At 43.5% G+C, this 20,103-nt stretch overlaps 1 protein-coding gene across 6 annotated transcripts in view; it reads left to right on the plus strand.

The window, feature by feature from the left end:
- LOC140727059 (transforming growth factor beta activator LRRC32-like) overlaps positions 1 to 20,103 on the plus strand; it is a 36,141-nt gene that overhangs the window by 6,773 nt on the left and 9,265 nt on the right. For 4 of the 6 annotated variants that reach the window (XM_073044278.1, XM_073044277.1, XM_073044279.1 and 1 more), the window contains exon 2: positions 14,503 to 14,591. In XM_073044278.1, the coding sequence (XP_072900379.1) occupies positions 14,508 to 14,591 (84 nt within the window). In that variant the 5' untranslated portion in view covers positions 14,503 to 14,507. Of the gene's footprint in view, positions 1 to 14,502; positions 14,592 to 18,913; positions 19,150 to 20,103 lie in introns of all 6 variants that reach the window. The other 2 variants (XM_073044274.1, XM_073044276.1) reach the window with 1 other exon arrangement.

Raw genomic sequence — 20,103 nt, forward strand, 5'->3', positions numbered from 1 at the left:
TGACCTGCTGAGTTCCTCCAGCATTTTGTGTGTGTTGCTTTGATTTCCAGCATCTGCAGATTTTCCCTTGTCAGTCCTAAACTATTCAGTCTTTCCTTATCTCAGCTCGTCCAGAGCCAGCAACATCCTTGTAAATTTTCTTTACACTCTTTCAACCTTATTTACATATTTACTGTAGGTAGGTGGCCAAAACTGCACACAATACTACAAATTAAGCCTCACCAACATCTTCTACTGTACAAAGGTTGAATAAGTTAGGACTTTATTTCCTGGAACGTAGGAGAAAGAGGGAAAATTTGATAGAAGTATACAAAATTATGAGTGGTATAGATAGGGTAAATGCAAGCAGGCTTTGTCCACTGAGGTCATGGGTTAAGGGTGAAAGGGGAAATATTTATGGAGAACTTGAGGGGGACCTTATTCACTCAGATGATGGTGCAAGTGTGAAATGAGCTGTGAGTGGAAATGGTGAATGCAGGGTCGATTCCAACATTGAAGAGAAGTTTGGATAAGCACATGAATGAGTGGAGTGTGGAGAGCTGGCATCCTGGAGCAGATTAATGGGATTGGGCAGAGTAATAGTAGAGTAGATTGGCCAAAGGGCCTATTGCTGTGCTGTCAAGTTCTGTGACTCTGAAAAGCAATGCTTTAATTAATAATGCGTGGCACCTTGATCACATTTCATCTCTAGAACCTTGTTTTATGGAGTCTTGTGTTTCTGATTACTGACACAGGCACTCACTATGTGGTAAGAACAGAAATGCTGGAAATACTCAGATTTCTGTAATGCCAGAACATTGGGGAGAGAGAAGTGACAATATTAATTGAGAGCACATTGAAATGTTCCACAGTGCAGCGCTTGCTAATGTAGTTGAACTGCCAGGTTTAGCTTTTCCGTTCATTATCAATGCCTCAGCAGTTACTTCTCAACACAGTTAAACATAGAACACAGAACAAACACAGAACGGTAGCGTAATAGTCAGCACACGCTTTACAGCTCTAGCGATCCAGGGTCAATTCCCGACGCTGCCTGTAGGAGGTTGCACGTTTTCTCCGTGATCACATGGGTTCGCTCCAGGTGCTCTCACAGTCCAACGACATACCAATTGGGAGGTTGATTGGTCATTGTAAATTGTCCCACAATTGGGTTAGGGTGACATCAGGAGTTGCTGGGCATTGCAGCTCAAAGGGCCAAAAGGGCCTATTCTGTACTGTCTCTCAATAAATCAATAAAATTGTTATGCCAACCTTTTAACCCACTCTAAAATCAATGTAACCCATCCCTCCTACGTAGCCCTCCATTTCTCTACCACCCACGTGCCTTGCTAAGAGTTATGCCCCCTCGTATTAACCATTTCCGCGCTGGGAAAAAGTCTCTGGCTGTCCGCTCAACTTGTATAGTTATCCATTTAGGGAGCCATGGCAACGTATTGCTTAGCGTGACTGCATTACAGTCAGGTATTAAATTTGGAGTTCAATTCCAACACTGTAAGGAAGTTGTATGTCTTCCTGCTGAATGTGTGGGTTTCCGCTGGGTGCTCCAGTTTCCTTCCACGTTCCGAAGGTGTTCCAGTTAGCAGGTTAATTGTTCATTGTAAATTGTCCTGTGATCAGGCTAGGGGTTAAATCAGTGGGTTGCTGGGCAGTGTGGTTTGCTGAGCTGGTTCCATGCTGTATCTCCATTATAAATAAATAAGTAAGTATAATTAATTAACAGCCAGCCCACCCAAGGATTTGCTGGGGGCAGTCCAGAGCAAGTGTTACCACACATTCTGCCGCCCACAATGTGGTTGTGGTTTCAAAGTATGTTATCAGGGTGGATAACATTACATCAACACAGGCTGAGGGAGACAACAACAGAATTTTTCCCTGTGTTAGATCAGCCAACCTACCCTCAGACGCCACTTTATTAGGTACACCTGCTTGTTAATGCGAATATCTAATCAACAAAAGCACGCAGACGTGGTCAAGAGGTCCAGTTGTTGTTCAGCCCAAACACCAGGATGGGGAAGAAATGTGATCTAAGTGACTTTGACCGTGGAATAATTGTTGGTGCCAGACTGGGTGGTTTGAGTATCTCAGAAACAGCTGACCTCCTGGGATTTTCATATACAACACTCTCTAGAGCTTGCAGAATGGTGCAAGAAAAATAAATCCAGTGAGTGGCAGTTCTGTGGGTGAAAACGCTTTGTTGGTGAGAGAGGGCAGAGGAGAATGGCCAGGCTGGTTCAAGCTGACAGTAAAACAGCAGTAACTCAAGTAACCACAGGTTACAACGCTGGTGTGTAGAAGAGCATCTCTGAATGCACCACACGTCAAACTTTTGAAGTGAATGGGCCACAGCCTCAGAAGACCACAAACAGACCCTCAGCAGTCACTTTCTTAGATACAGAATTGGAATCAGGTTTCACATCACTGTTATATGTTGTGAAATTTGTTGTCGTTGCAGCAGCAGCACAATGCATAAAATAATAATAGAGAGAAAATGTGAATTACAGCAAATATGAAGTTAAATAAGTAGTGCAAAAATAAAAAATAAAAAAAGTAGTGAGGTAGTGTTCATGGGTTCATGTCCATTCAGAAATTGGATGGCAGGCGAGATTAAGCTGTTTCTGAATCATTGAGTGTTTGCCTTCAGGCTCTTGTACCTCTTCGCTGAATGTAGCAATGAGAAGAGGGCATGTCATACGTGACAGGGGTCTCTAACAATGAATGCCACATTTTTGAGGGATCACTCCTTGAAGATGTCCTGCATTCTACAGAGGCTGGTGCCCATGATGGAGCTGACTAAGTTCACAACTTTCTGCAGCTTACTTCGACCCTGTGCGGTAGCCCTCCCATACCAGGTGGTGATGCAGCCAGTTAGAATGATTTCCACGGTACCGAATAAAGCGGCCACTGAGTATATTTCCTCCTTGTTTTCCTCATAGCCATTAGCTGGGTGTTGGTTTGTAATCGTTAACTCCAATCAGGGAGAGAGACTGGCAGAAACCTCTTGTCACGAGCTGATAAAGTAGAGTGCTTTTTACTCTTTGATGTCTGGAGTGATGAGGTCAGAGCTGATGTCTGGAGTTGTGATCTACTTCGGCTTGTCTGGTTTCTGCAGCGAGCAGAACAATTGGTCAGTCACGAATAGTGAAAGATGTGGGGAGGTTTGGAGATAAATGTCGAGCCCAACAACACTGCACTGCTGGTTTCTGGAGCATCTCAGGTGTACGCTTCTTGTGATCTGCCAATTTCCAACAACAATCAGAGCTCTATACTACTTGGGGTAAGGATATTCCTCTTTCACTATTGTTTTACACCCACAGAACTGAAGATTCAAGGGAGGCAAGGCTCTGGTAGTCAAAGTCAATGAAAATTTGTAGTCCAAGCATATCTACATTCAGTGGCCAGTTTGTTAAGTACACCTTTCAAACCAGAGTCGTTGTGTGCTGCTCTAGCCCATTCAGCTCAAGGCTTGATGTGTTGTGCATTCAGAGATGCTCTTCTACACATCATGCTGCCTTCCTGTCAGTTTGAACCAATCTGGCCATTCTCCTCTGACCTCTCTCATTAACAAGGCATTTTCGCCCACAGAACTGCCACCCACTGGATGTTTTGCTTTTTCCTTGTTTTTCACACATTCTGTACAAACTCTAGAGACTGTTGTGCATGACAATCCCAGAAGATCATCAATTTCTGAGAAACTCAAACCACCCTATCTGACACCAACAGTGCCAGTCACTTAAGTCAAAGTCACTTAATTCCACAGTCGAAGTCACTTAAGTCACGTTTCTTTCCATTCTGTTGTTTGAGCTAAAGAACAGCTGAACATCTTGACAGCGTCTGCATGTTTTTATGCATTGAGTTGCTACCACATGATTGGCTGATCAGATATTTGCAATAATGCGAAGGTGAATGGTGTATCTAATAAAGGTGCCACTAAGTGTATGTCACCATATACTACCTTGAGATTCATTTTCTTGCAGGTATTTACAGGGAAATAAAGAAATGCAATAGAATTTATGAAGAACTATACATAAGCAAAGATTGACAAACAACCAATGTGTAAAAGAAGACAAGTTGTACAAATAAAAAATAAATAATACTAAGGACATGAGGTGTTCAGTCCTTGAAAGTGAGTCTGTAGGTTGTGGAATCAGTTCAGTGTTGGGGTGAGTGACGTTATCCATCTTGCTTCAGGAGCCTGATTGTTGAAGGGTAATGACTGTTCCTGAATCTGGTGGTGTGGTATCTACCTCCTGTCCGATGGTAGTAACAAGTAGAGAGCCTGGCCTGGATGATGAGGTCCTTGGTGACGGATGCTGCTTTCTTGTGGCAGCTCTCCTTGTAGATGTGCCCAATGGTGTGGAGGACCTTTCCTGTGATGGACTGGGCTCCAACTATTGTTTTCCGTAGACCTTTACATTCCTGGACATTGGTGTTTCCAAACCAGACAATGATGCAACCAGGCAGGGTACTCTTCACTGTGGATCTGCAGACTTTTGTCAAAGTTCAGAATTGGAATCACTGGCATATGTTGTGAAATCTGTTGCTTTGGGGTAGCAGTACATAATAATAAAAAACTATAAATTGCAGTAAGAAATATAATTATATATATAAAATTAAATTAAATTAAATTGAATTGAATTTAATTTAATAAGTAAGAGAGCTGCTGAATCCATGAAAACTTCTAAGAAAGTAGAGGTGCTGCCGTGCTTTATTAACATTGGCATTTACATGCCATCACAAAGAAATTGACCTTATCAAGCTTATTTTTTGACTTGCATCCCTTAAAAGTTTGTAGCAGCGAGACCAGATGTGTGTGCAGTATTCCAGATGCAATCCCACCGGAGCCTTAAATAGGTTTTTTCATTTGTTCAGAGAATGTTGGCTTCCCTGGCTGAGCCAGCATTTAATTTCCCCTCCCTAGTCGTGCTTGAGAAGATGGTGGTGAGCTGCCCTCTTGAATCACTGCAGTGCTTGAGATGTGGCTACACCCACAGTGCTGTTAGGGAGGGAGTTCCAGGGTTTGGAACCGGGAATGGTGAACAAAAACAGGTGATAAGCCCTCAGTGGCCGCTCTATGAGGTACACCTCCTCGTTAATGCAAATATCTATTCAGCCAATCATGTGGCAGCAACTCAATGCACAAAAGCGAGCAGACATGGTCAAGCGGTTCAGTTGTTGTTCAGACCAAGCATTAGAATTGGGAAGAAATGTGATCAAAGTGACTCTGACCGTGGAATGATTGTTGGTGCCAGACGGGGTGGTTTGAGTATCTCGGAAACTGCCGATCTCCCGGGATTTTCACACACAACAGTCTCTAGAGTTTACAGAGAATGGTGTGAAAAACAAAAAAAAAATCCAGTGAGTGACAGTTCAGTGGGCAAAAATACCTTGTTAATGCGAGAGGTCAAAGGAGAATAGCTGGACTGATTCAAGCAGGAAGGCAACAGCAACTCAAATAACCACAGTTTGCAACAGCGATGTGCAGAAGAGCATATCTGAACACACAACACGTCCAGCCTTGAAGTGGATGGGCTACAGCAGTAGGACACCACAAACATACGCTCAGTGGCTACTTTATGAGGTACAGGAGGTATCTAATAAAGCGGGCATTGGGTGTATTTCCAAATCAGGATGGGTGGCTTGGAGGGCAACCTCCGGTGGGTGGTACTCCCCACACGTTTGCTGGCTTTGTTCTTCTTGCCAGTAGAGGTGCCGTCTGACGAGACCTGGCGACGCAGCGCATCCTGAGAGCTGTAGAAGCCGCTGCCGCCGTGTGTCACTTGTGTTGTGAGTGAATCATTGTGGATGGTGTGTCTTTAAACAGGGCTGCTCCATCCCGCTTGGTGTTCCGTTCTGGTTGTGGATGGGGCGCCGATAAACAGAGATGCTCTGTCCTGCATGGTGCCAAGCTTTTTAAGTGTTGTATATATCTGGCCAAGTGGTGGGCGTTCCGTCACACTCCTGGCTTGCTGTAAGACCTTATTATTGAGTATCGGCAACTCCAAAATGTGCGTCGATATCCTATTGTTCATTTTCATGCTCAGTGTACGGGGAGGAGAGGATTAGGCTTTGCAGGCTGACCACAGTAGTTCTTGATGTAACACAGTTTAAAAAGTTGTGGTGATTGTGTCTCGCTACACTGTGGGTTAGTAGCATTGTTTCGTGAACCATTTAGTTTTCCACTGTTTGTGTTATGGTGCAGCTCGTGTGAAACAACTGTTTATGCTATGGACCACTCAGATTACTCCGCCTTTAACAGATAAACATCCATTTATGCAACACCTTCTACATCGCTTTTGTTGTGACATGAAAAAAGTCACTGGAGAGACACTGATGCTAGCGGATATAGAAGTGTTTCATTCAGCAAAAACAACAACAGGCATCATCTTGAGACACTCTTGGAAGAAGAGGCCTGCTCAGCCCATTATTACATGACATGTTTATAGGCTAAAGATCAATGGTACCAGCAGGACAATTCTATAGTTATAATGTTTCTACAATGCTTCCTTTGAATGGCATATAATTTTCAAGCACCTCCTTCTTCACTCTCACACTCCAGACACCTGAAATGAATGTTAGGTGTTCCAGGAGACCGTTTTGCTGAACACCTACGCTCGGTCCACCAGAGAAAGCAGGATCTCCCAGTGGCCACACATTTTAATTCCACGTCCCATTCCCATTCTGATATTCCCACGGCCTCCTCTACTGTCAAAATGAATCCAAACTCAGGTTGGAGGAACAACACCTTATATACCAGCTGGGTAGCCTCCAACCTGATGGCATGAACGTTGACTTCTCTAACTTCCATTACTGCCCCTCCTCCCCTTCTTACCCCATCCCTGTCACATTTAGTTGTTTGTTTTTTTCTCTCTCTCTGCCCATCACTCTGCCAGTTCTCCATCTCCCTCTGGTGCTCCCCTCCCCCTTTCTTTCTCCCTAGTCCTCCTGTCCCATGATCCTTTCCCTTCTCCAGCTCTGTATCACTTTCGCCAATCACCTTTCCAGCTCTTAGCTTCACCCCACCCCCTCCGGTCTTCTCCTATCATTTCACATTTCCCCCTCCCCCTCCTACTTTCAAATCTCTTAGTATCTTTCCTTTCAGTGAGTCCTGACGAAGGGTCTCAGCCCAAAATGTCAACAGTGCTTCTCCCTATAGCTGCTGCCTGGCCTGCTGTGTTCCACCAGCATTTTGTGTGTGTTGTTCAAATTTCCAGCATCTGCAGATTTCCTCGTGTTTACCCTCCACATGTAATAGTTGCTCCTCAGATCCCTCTTAAACCTTTCCCCTCCCCCTAAACCAATGCCCTACTAGTTTTCCCTACCCCGAGCACTCCCTACCTTTTGAGGAACATTAGGTGATAAAATGACATTTTTTGGCTCTAATTCTGTTCTCTATTGTAAAAATCGTACATAATTGATGTTCCTCATATGAATGCTGGGTATATTTACTTATTTAGAGATACAGCGCAGAACAGGCCTTTCCAGCCGTTTGAGCCACACCGCTAGCAACCCACCGATTTAGCTCTAGTCACAGGACAGTTTACAATAACCAATTAACATACTAACCAGTACATCTTTGTACAGTGGGAGGAAACCAGAGTATCCGCAGGAAATCCATGTGGTCACGGAGAGGATGTACAAACTCCTTACAGAGAGCTCCCGAACTGAACTCTGAACTCTGACACCCTGAGCTGTAATAGTGTTGCGCTAACTGCTACAATACTATGGAGCCTAGTCACATAACATATGATGCGTGATGCTGCTACCAGTAAGTTCTTAATTGATAATGCCTGGGATCACCTGTCTTGTAAAGGCATTGCCCAGAAGAAGTCAATGTCATACCACTTCTGTAGAAGTGACCATGATCTCTCACATCATATGATACGGCTCATAATGAATGAACAATCTTATAACAGGGTGACCAAAACTGCACGCAATATTCCAGGTTTTGCTTCACCAACATCTTGAACCGCTGCAACATAACGTCCCAACTCCTCCACCCAGTTCCCGGACTGAAGAAGGCCAAACACCTTAGAACATAGAACATAGAACACTTCAGCACAAGGCTGCACTCCTACACACCTCCTGAATTTACTATTTTAGAGCATCCTCTCAAGCCTTGATGGTTAAGTACATTTCTCCTGATTCAATAATGGTGTCCAAGACCAGAGGGCATGAGATTAAGATAAGCAATAAAACGTTTAGCGAGGATCTGAGGGGGAATGTTTATGTTCTATGCCTTCGGAATCCGGTACGCACTGCCTGAGAGAGTGGTGGAGCAGAGGTTCTTACAATAAGTAGTTTTATCAGGAGCACTGTGTACACAGGACTCTTAGCATCGTCAAGGATCACTCCCATCTATCCCACAATCTCAGTCCATACCATCAGTCAGGAGGTACTGTACCATTAGGATAAGGTCTGTTAGAATGGGAAACAGCTTCTTCCCCCAGGCCATGAGACTGTCAAACTTCCTGCCACCAACTAGGTCTCATCACCTATGAAGTTCCAGTAGTGTTCTACTGTTTTTTGTGATGAGAGGCCCAGGTGAGGACGGGAAGGACCCAAGTGCTGGAGTATCCGTGACTGGAATTGAGACACGATGCTAGATTGAAACAAGAACAGAGTACAAAACTAGACTTTAGACAATGATTCAAGTAGAGCTGACAATTGAGCACTGAACCTTCCTTCAGTTGCTCCTTAAATATTGAAATCCTGGAGCCAAAACATGGCTGCCAATTAGCGAGATAGTCAAGAATCCTTAAAGGGGCCATGCTAGCTATCCATATTCCAGAGAATTAGAGTGGCCTGGTTGTGGATGCATATCATAAGAGTTTTTGACCTGTGTCCTAAATGCACCTTATGCTAAATGTTAATCTTCTGGAACATATTTTATTAATTTTTTGATTTCTATGGTGGTATTATTACTTTATGTGCTGTGTGTGAGTTATATGTGCTATGTGGTCCAGAAGAACATTGTTTCATTTGGCAGTATACATGTATAAGTTCAAAGTTTGAAGTAAATTTATTATCGAAGTACATATATGTCACCATACACTGTACAACACTGAGATTTACTTTCTTGTGGGCATACTCAATAAATCCATAATAGAATTATAGTCATAATAGAATCAATGAAAGACCGCACCAACTTGGGTGTTCAGCCAGTGTGTAAAGGACAACAAACTGTTCAAATACAAAAAGGAAATAATTATAATATATAAGCAATGAATATCGAGAACATGAGATGCAGTGTCCTTGAAAGTGAGTCCACTGGTTGTGGGAACACTTCAGAGATGGGGCGAGTAAAGTTATCCCCTTTGGTTGAATGACAATAAACTTGATCTTGAACTTGAAGTTGATCTGGATGAGTATTCCAATTGCAAGACTGCAGACCAAGTGCTGGGATCTGAATCAGAATCAGATTTATTGTCATCAACATGTTGGGCCGCGGCCTCCTCGTGCCAAAATGAGGTCACCCTTAGTGTGCAGGAGCAACGCCTTATATTCCACCTAGGTAGCCTCTAACCTGATGGTAAGAATATCAATTTCTCCTTCTGGTAAAAAAATTCCCTTCTTTCTTCTTTTATTCCCCACCCTGGCTTCTTACCTCTTCTCACCTGCCTATCACCTCCCTTGGGTCCACTTCTCCTTCCTTTTCTCCTATGATCCACTTTGCTCTATCAGATTTGTTCCTCACAGGCCTTTACCTTTCCTACTCACCTGGCTTCGCCCATCACCTTCTAGCTATCCTCCTTCCCCTCCCTCCACCTTCTTATTCGGGTGTCTTCCCCCTTCCTTTCCAGTCTCGATGAATCGTCTCAGCCCAAAACATTGACTGTTCATTCATTTCCATTGATACTGCCTGGCCTGTTGAGTATCCAGTATTTTGTGTGTCTTGCTTTGAATTCCAATCATCGGCAGACCTTTTCATATTTATTATTGTCATTGACATCAGTTCAAGGTTCAAGGTACACTTATGATCAAAGTATCTATGTAGTGTACAACTCTGAGATTCATCTTCTCCAGACAGCCACGAAACAAAGAAAACTATGGACGCTGTTCAAAGAAAAACACCAACCTCACATGTGCAAAAAAAAACAAATAGTGCAAACAGCAACAAGAAAGACCAAGCAAAAACACAGAGTATAAAAACATAAAATCAAAACAGTCCAACTGAACTACAGTCCAATCCATAAACAATTCTGAAGTTAGTTATTTCGTTGCAGCAGGCATAACAAACCACTATAATTTATGATTTAAAAAATGAGTCATTAGTACAAAAGGGGAATGCTGAGGGAGTGTTCATGGACCGTTTAGAAATCTGATGGTGAAGGGGGATAAGCTGTTCCTAAAATATTGCGTATGCGTCTTCAGGCTGCTGTACCTCCTCGCTGATGATAGCAATGAGAAAAGGGCATGTCCTGGATGTTGAGAATCCTTAGTGATGGATGCTGCCTTTTTGAGACACCACTTTGTGCAGATGTCCTCGATGGTGGGGAGGGTTGTGTCCCTGATGGAGCTGGGTGAGTCTCCAACCCTCTGCAGTCTCTTACGATCCTGTGCATAGGAGCCTCCACACCAAACGGTGGTGCAGCCTGTCAGGGTGCTCTCCGTGGTACATCCATGGCTCCTCCGTGGAGAGAGTTAGGAGCACCAAGTTTCTGGGAGTGCACACAATGGATAATTTCACCTCGTCCCTCAACATTGCTTCCTTTGTCAATAAAGCACAGCAGCGTCTCCACTTCCTGAGGACATTGAGGTGAGCAAGGCTCCCCTCCTCTCAGTCTAACCAATTTTTATAAGAGCGTCATCGAGGGTGTCCTGACCAGCTACATCACTGTCTGGTACAGGAATTAGAACATAGAAATCTACAGCACGTTACAGGCCCTTCAGCCCACAACGTTATGCTGGCCATGTAACCTACTCTAGAAGCTGCCTGGAATTTCCCTAGCACATAGCGCTCTGTTTTTCTAAGCTCCATGTACCTATCTAAGAGGCTCTTAAAAGATCCTATTGTATCTGCTTTCACCACCGCCACCGGTAGTGCATTCCATGCATCCACCACTCTCCATGTGAGAAACTTACCCCAGACATCCCATCTGATCCTACTTCTAAGCACCTTAAAACTATGCCCCCGCATTTTGGCCATTTCAGCCCTGGGAAAAAACCTCTGGCTAACCACAATCAATGCCTCTCATCATCTTCTACACCTCTATCAGGTCACCTCTCGTCCTCCATTGCTCCAAGGAGAAACAGCCAAGTTCATTCAACCTATTCTCATATGACACACTCTCCAATCCGGGCAACATCCTTGTAAACCTCACCTGCACGGTCTCTATAGCAGCTATTCTCAACGGGGGCCACCGACTGAAAACAGTGAGAAGGGGAGCCCCAGGGGTTTATGGGGGTCCTGGTAACTGAACCGATGAAACACCCAAGCAGCAACCTTCATTGGAGTCAATAGTTTCCCTCCTATTTATAATACCTTTCCAACACACCGTTTGAATTTGGCGCAGCTGATAAATTCATTGCTTAAGCTCCTCCCACACAGCCTCACTTCAGAATCAGTCGGGAATCAGACTGCCCTGGGTCAATGTATTCAGTCAAGGGTTCTCCTATCCATTATCGCCACACTTCGTTCTCCGAAGATCAGCGTGTCTTGCTGGGCCTTTTTAAGCCTAGTAACTTTAAAGTATATGTGTTTGGATATATTATATGTTAAGGTAGGTTGTGAGAAGTGTTTATTACTGTCACTGTCTAATTTGGAGCCCAACGTCATGAAACTTGCAGGAAAGCACCGAGCTCAAGGATCGCATTCGGCCTGATGGATGTTTAATTTCATGCAGTCTTTTTAAAGTTTTGTCCAGTATGTTGGAATGTTCAAGTTTTCTTGGTGTTCAGTAATAAATGAATTTCTGTCTATCTGTTTGTGTTGTATCCCTGTTTGAAAGGGGGGCCCTGGAACCTGAGAAGAGCTCCTAAGGGGGCCGTGGCCAAAAAGCGATTGAGAATCACTGCTCTATAGTATCCACATCCTTCCTGTAGTGTGGTGACCAGAACTGAACACAGTACTCCAAGTGGGGTCTGACCAGGGTCTTATATAGCTGTAACATTACCTCACGGCTCTTGAACTCAAGGCATTGCAAGGCATCTGACTGCAAGACCCTATAAAGGATTGCGAGGTCTGCCGAGAGGGTCAGCAAGCTCTCTCTTCTACCTATCAGAGATATTTGTCAAGAGCACTGCGTACGCAGGGGCCTTAGCATTGGCAATGATCCCTCCCATCCATCCAACAGTTTCTTTGACCCCTTATTATCAGGCAGGAGGTACAGTAGCACTAAGACAAGAACTGTTATGATTGGGAACAGCTTCTTCCCCCAAGGCATGAGACTACTGAACTCCCTACCACTAGCCAGATCTCATCATGTACGAAGAGCCGATAGCATTATACTATCTGTCCTGACGAAGGGTCTCGGCCCGAAACGTCGACAGCGCTTCTCCCTATAGATGCTGCCTGGCCTGCTGTGTTCTACCAACATTTTGTGTGTGCTGTTGTTAGCATTATACTATTTACTCTTTAACTTATAAATGTACCTGATGCTAAATGTTAATCTTCTGGAATATATTTTATTATTTGTTAATTTATTTGTGTTAATATTACTTTGTGTGTGGTGTGTGAGTTATAAAGTGTGTACTTTGTTCTGCACCTTGGTCATGGGGAATGTTATTTTCGTTTGGTTGTATACATCTGTACAGATGAATGACAATAAACCAAACTTGAACTTGAACTCAAGTTCATACCAAGTCAAACTCCTAAGTATAGCCACTATTGTGTCTTCATGATTCATTAGTATGGCGGGCCCATGATAGATTCTCCTAGATGTTGATAAGGAACTTGAATACAAATGGACACTATGGTCAGTGTAATGTGATGGGCTGAAGGGCATGTTTCTATGTTATGGCAAACTCTGTCCATCTCAGATGATACCCTAGTTTTAAGCCTCACTACAAGTGAACAGAGTTAAGGGGAAGCTTCTTCATTCAGTGTGCAGACTCAGACACTGAACTTGTTCAATACAGTGAGTGTGGATTTTGGATCTTTCAGGGAATTGAGGGATACAGGGGTTAGTATAGGAAAATGACATTGAGCCATGATCTCGAAGGATAGCAGAACCAGCTCAATGGACCAACTGGCCTACTCCTGTGCAAATCACATATAATGCTGGAGGAACTCAGCAGGCCAGGCAGCGTCTATGGAAAGGAGAGGAGTAAACAGTTGACATTTTGAGTCGAGACCCTTCGTCAGGCCTGCTGAGTTCCTCCAACATTTTACATGTGTCGATTCCCAGCATCGGCAGAGTTTCTCCTGTTTGGCCTACTCCTGTTCCTACTTGCTGCCTGGATTGGTGAAAACATCTTATGAAGCTACGTTCAGCACGCTAGGGCTTTTCTCGTTAGAGTGAGGGAGGATAAAATGTGACTTAATAAAGGTGTACAAGATAGTAAGAGGCATAGATTGAATGGACAGTCAGAGACTTTATCCCTGGGTGGAATTGTCTAATAAGGGAGGTATAATTTTCAGGCGCTTGGAGGAAAATAAAGGGGGTGATGTCAGAGATAGGTTCTTTATATAGAGGGTTCTGGGTGCCTGGCATGCACTGCCAGTTTTAGTGGTAGAGGCAGATATACTAGGGACATTTAAGAGACTTCACTTGAATGAGAGAACTATGAAGGGCTATGTGGAAGAGAAGGGTTAGATTGATCTTGGAGTAGGTTAAAAGGTCGGCACAACATTGTGGGCCGAAGGGCTTGCACTGCGATGTAACATTCTATATTCTGTGTCCTTATGAAACATAAATTTCACATAAGTCCATAAGGTATAGGAGCGGAATTAGGCCATTCAGCCCATCGAGTCTTCTCCACTATTTCATCATGACAGATTTATTATCCTTCTCAACCCTATTCTCCTGCTTTCTCCCCATAACCTCTGATGCCCTGAGAACCTATCTACCTCCACTTTAAATATATCCAGTGAGTTTGCCTCAACATCTGTCTGTGGCACTGAATTCCACAGATTCACCACCCTCTGGCTAAAGAAATTCCTCCTCATCATTCTAAATTGATGTCCTTCTATTTTGAGATGATTCCCTCTGGTTCTAGACTCTCCACATTTACTCTGTCCAATTAAATCATTCCCTAATGTTCAGCAGTTTACCTCGTAGCTTTTGCTTTCTAAAGGAGGCAGCCCCAGCCTGTTAAACATTTTCCCGGAATTATGACTTAACATTCAGTGACTTTTAATGATATGGTGCCTTTAATGACATACTGCAGCTCTGCCGTGATGTTTATATTACTGAGTTGAATGGAATTTATATTACAGCTCTGTGAAAATTCCAGTATCGGCATTCTATTATGGTGCCACTTGTTGTATATTTTTGCTTTGTGTGAGTTTACTCCAGTCTTTATGTCGCTAAGCATCCTTCTGCTTTCATCCAACCTTCTCTGCAGAGACCATGGAAAGTTTCCTTCTCTTCCTTCTGGTGGCTGAGGGGGCAGTAGCGTCATATCGACCAGAAGGTCACCCTCCCTGTGCAACCGTAAGTACCCAGTAACGTTACAACTCAATAACTCCCTAGTTAGACCACACTTGGAGTATTGTGCTCAGTTCTGATTACAGGAAGGATGCTGGAAGCTTTAGAGAAGCTGCAGAAGAGATTTACCAAACTGCTGCCTGGACTAGAGGGCATGTCTTATGAGGATAGGTTGAGCAAACTAGGGACAACATGGCTTCCCTTGTAGGCAAGCAGCAGCAGAGAGCTGTATTTCTTTAGTGTCTCTCAGGTCCTTCTCAGGCCATTCCAGTGAGATCCATGGCCACTCTTCTCCTTTGGTAGTCCCTTAGGGTTGTGGAATGACTGTCTTCACTGCACAAAACAAGGAACACAGAACATAAAACAGTACAACACAGTACAAGCCTTTAGAACATACTGTTGTGCCAACCTTTTAACCTACTCCAAGATCAATCTAACCCTTCTCTCCTACATGGTTCTCTATTTTTCTTCCATCAATGTCCCTACTATTGCTGCCTCTGCCACTACCTCTGGCCGTGCAGTCCATGATCATACCACTTCTTGTGTGAAAAAAAATTACTTCTGCTATCCACTCCCCCACATACTTTCGCCCAATCACATTAAGATTATGCCCTCTCATATTAGCCATTGACGCTCTGGGAGAAGGGCACTGGCTGTCCACTCTAACTATGCTTTTTATTTCCTTGGACGCCTCTGTCAAGTCACCTCTCACCTACCTTCACTCCAAAGAGAAAAGCCCCGGTCGCTCAACCTATCCTCATAAGACATGTTGCTCTAATCAGGCAACATCTTGGTAAATCCCCTCTGTATAACCTCTCTAAAGCTCCCACATATTTCCTATAACAAGGTGGCCAGAATGCCACACAATGCTCCAGGTGTGGTCTAACCAGTTTTTCACTGCTGCTGTGCATGCACGTACTTGTGCAGATAACAATAACCTCCGACTTTGAGTGTATGATCAATCTGGCCGTCAGTGAACAGAGTAACAAGCTTTCATTCAAAGGGCCTAGTGCTCCCTTCATCGACCCTCTCACGCAAAGCTGTGGATGTATCGCTTAATCTATAGGGATGAGCATAGACGTTCCATAACTCTAGAAATGCTCCACTGTTGGAGGTGCTGGGTTCAGAAGAACCTGTCGACACTGAGGTACAAAATACCAGCCACACCAATGAACGAGAATTCATTTATTGAGATAAAGCGGGCAATAGCCCCTTCCAGTTCATTGTGCTGTGCAGCCCAGTGACCTCCAATTTAACCCTAGTCTAATCACGGGACAATTTACAATGACCAATTAACCTACTAACCGGTCCCTCATTGGACTGTGGGAAGAAACCAGAGCACCTGGAGGAAACTCGCGTGCTCACAGGGATGACATACTGACTCCATACAGATGACATCAGAAATGAATTCTGATCTCGGACAACCCGAGCTGTAATTGCGGCACGACCATGGTGAGAATGTAGGAGCCCTCTCTAACTTTAGGTCCTGTTTTTGTAAGAAAGATTAGTTTTAGCAGTATGTGTTCTTTCTGGTAAAAAACAAATCCCTCCCTCTCCCCTCTTCTTCTATTCCTCACTCTGGCATCTTACTTCTTCTCACCTGCTTATCAGCACCAACCCCATCCTCCTTCCCTTTCCCCTATGGTCCACTCTCTTCTCCTATCAGATTCCAGACATCCCACCTCTCCCGGAAGTTCCGGGAGTCTCCCACATACTGATAGCGGCTCCCTGACACCCGCAAATTATATACAATATCCCAGAAATCAATTTTTTTGAGAGGGAGAGGGAGAAGAGGAGAGAGAGGGGAGGGGGAGAGAGATTGGGGGGAGAGAGGGGGAGGGGGAGGGGGAGAGTGAGAGGGAGCATCCTGATTGGTCTCTCTTCGTGCTAAGTAGACCTATCAGTTTTCTCTGTGGGCGGGCTTTACAGTCGACCTCAAAAATACTGACAGTGTTGCTCGCTGTACTGTTTGCAACAGTGACTTTTCTATTGCCCATGGAGGGTTAAAATGTAAAAGACATGTTGAGGTGAGTTTAACAGGTGTCACTCATTCATTAGCATATCTAACGTTATTTAAACTAGCTGGCTAGCTACTAAGGAGCTAGTCTATTGATGTCCTACGTGATGAGGCCAAACACCCTGTAGACTTGCTTAAAGTTGTAATGGAATAAAAAATAGACTCCATGATAATATAAGTACATATTTTAATGTCACATTTTCTGCATATACCCAACTTGGTTTACAGATTAGACAAAATCACTGAACAAAGTATTACATACACCCTTGGCGGTCGACCAGGGGTGGGGGGTTATGGTAGTGCGGGGAAGGGGTGCTACCTCCCTGAAATGAATTTTTGCAGAGTGGGATGTCTGAGATTCCTTCCTCTCCAGTCCTTTACCATACCCACCAGCTTCACCTATCATCTTCCAGCTATGCCCCTTCCTTTTCCCCCATATTTTTATTCAAGTGTCTTCCCCTTTCCTTTCCAGTCCTGATGAAGGGCCTCAGCCTGAAACGTCGAATGTTTATTCATTCCTATAGATGCTGCCTGACTTTCTGAGTTCCTCCAGCATCGTGTGTGTGGGCGTTGCTTTGGATTTCGAGCATCTGCAGAATTTCTAATGTTTATAGAAACATAGAAAATAGGTGCAGGAGTAGGCCATTCGGCCCTTTGAGCCTGCACCGCCATTCAGTATGATCATGGCTGATCATCCAACTCAGAACCCTGTACCTGCTTTCTCTCCATACCCCCTGATCCCTTTAGCCACAAGGGCCATATCTAACTTCCTCTTAAATATAGCCAATGAACCGGCCTCAACTGTTTCCTGTGGCAGAGAATTCCACAGATTCACCACTCTCTGTGTGAAGAAGTTTTTCCTCATCTCGGTCCTAAAAGGCTTCCCCTTTATCCTTAAACTGTGACCCCTCATTCTGGACTTCCCCAACATCAGAAACAATCTTCCTACATCTAGCCTGTCCAATCCCTTTAGAATTTTATACGTTTCAATAAGATCCCTCCTCAATCTTCTAAATTCCAGTGAGTATAAGCCTAGTCAATCCAGTCTTTCTTCATATGAAAGTCCTGCCATCCCAGGAATCAATCTGGTGAACCTTCTCTGTACTCCCTCTATGGCAAGAATGTCTTTCCTCAGATTAGGGGACCAAAACTGCGCACAATACTCTAGGTACGGTCTTACCAAGGCCTTGTACAACTGCAGTAGAACCTCCCTGCTCCTGTACTCAAATCCTTTTGCTATGGATGCCAACATACCATTTGCCTTTTTCACCGCCTGCTGTACCTGCATGCCCACCTTCAATGACTGGTGAACAATGTCACCCAGGCCTCATTGCATGTAACATGCAGAGATGGAAGATGATATATTGTCCCTCAAGCCTGCATTGGGCCCTTCTGTTACAGAGTGCAGTCCACAGAGAATAAGATTGGCTTTTCTAGATCTCTACTGTCCTGAGAATGTCCTGTAAATCCAGAAAGTGCTGGAGAAACACGTTTTTAAAAAAAGTACCTAGGAACTTAATCACAATTACAAAGGTTGCTCGAGCTGCCTTTCATATATACACAAACTATAATATAAAAGCAAGGATGTAATATTCAGACTTTACAAAGCACTGGTGAGGCCTCACTTGGAGTATTGTGAGCATTTGGACACCCTATCTAAGAAAGGATGTGCTGACATTGGAGAGGGTTCAAAGGAGGTTCACAAAAATTATTCTGGGATTGAAAGCTGATCATTTGAGGAGTGTTTGATGGCTCTGGCCCTGTACTCACTGGAATTCAGAAGAATGAGGGAGGACCTCACTGAAACCTATCAAATGTTGAAAGGCTCAATAGATTGGATGGGGAGAGGATGTTTGCTATGGTGGGAGAATCTAAGACCAGAGGACACAGCCTCCGAATAGAGGGATGTCCATTTAGAACAGAGATGAGGAGGAATTTCTTTAGCCAGAGAATGGTGAATCTGTGGAACTGGCTGCCACAGGTGGCTGTGGAGGCCAAGTCATTGGGTATATTTAAGGCAGAGGCTAATTGATTCTTAATTAGTCAGAGTGTGAAGGGATATGGAGAGAAGGGAGGAGATTGGGGCTGAGAGAGAAATGGATCAGCCATGATGAAATTGCGGAGCAGACTTGATGGGTTAAATGGCCCAATTCTGCTCCTATATATTATTAGAATCATAAAATCACCAAGTTATAGAGAGATACAGCACAGAAGCAGTCCTGTCAGCCCACTGAGATGATGCTGATCACCAACCACAAATTTAACCTAATCTAATTTTTTATCCTTCCCATCTTCCCACAACCACTCCCAGATTCTTCCACCCACCTGCATATTTCGGAAAATTGAAAGTGGCCATTTAACCTACGAACTCAAACATCTTTGGGATGTGGGATGAAACAGGGGTACCCAGAGGAAACCCGATGCAGTCACAGGGAGAATGCACGAACTCTGCACAGACTGCCTGGGGCTCCACGAGGCAGCAGATCCATCAGCTGCACCCTTGTCCTGCCCATAAACTTCAAAGCTCAAAGTAAATTTGTTATCAAAGTACGTATATGTCACATTATACTACCCTGAGATTCATTTTCTCGTGGGCATTTACTCAAAAATAAAGAAATACAATAGAGTTTATGAAAAAACATACATAACATAGGCTCATGGACCTTAGAAAAATAGTGGGCTACGTGGTGGGGAAATTCTAGGCAGTCTCTAGGGTAGGTTACATGGTCGGTACAACATTGTGGGCCGAAGGGCCTGTAATGCGCTGTATAATAAAGACAAATGTGCAAAAAAAGAACAAATCATGTCAATAATAAATAAAAAATGTGAATAAATAATACTCGTTCAGTATTTTTGTTAATCTATACGAGAATATATAGCAAATACAGAGTATATATATAAAAAAATTACTAACAATACAGACAATAGAAAAATTGAACTGTATAGGACTGAGTAACATACGAGTATATAGTACTCCGGTAATGATTACTAATACTGCAAGTTTATAAAGAGTATACATAAGGAATTTTATATATATTTTAAAAATAATAAATAATTTTTAAAAATAAAAATAATTTAAAAATAATACTGAGAAAATAAGTTGTAGAGTTCTTGAAGGTGGTCGGTAAATTGTGGAGTCAGTTCAGCATTGAGGTGAGTGAAGTTCAAAGTTCAAAGTACTTAAAAGTTCAGAGTATTTATTATCGAAGTACATATGTGTCACTATATACTACCCTGAGACTCATTTTTTTACAGACATTCACAGTAGAACAAAGAAATACAATAGAATCAATGAAACACTACACACAAAGACCAAAAAACAACCGATGTGCAAAAGAAGACAAACTCTGCAAATACAACAATAAATGAGTAGGTGCATGCATACATAATCCTTCAAACATGAGTTGCAGACTCCCTGAAAATGAGTCCATAGGTTGTGGGATCAGTTCAGTGTTGAGGTCAGTGAAGCTATCCACGCTGGTTCAAGAGCTGATGGTCGAA

Source organism: Hemitrygon akajei, chromosome 4 (genome assembly GCF_048418815.1).
Source record: "Hemitrygon akajei chromosome 4, sHemAka1.3, whole genome shotgun sequence".
Lineage (NCBI taxonomy): Eukaryota > Metazoa > Chordata > Chondrichthyes > Myliobatiformes > Dasyatidae > Hemitrygon > Hemitrygon akajei.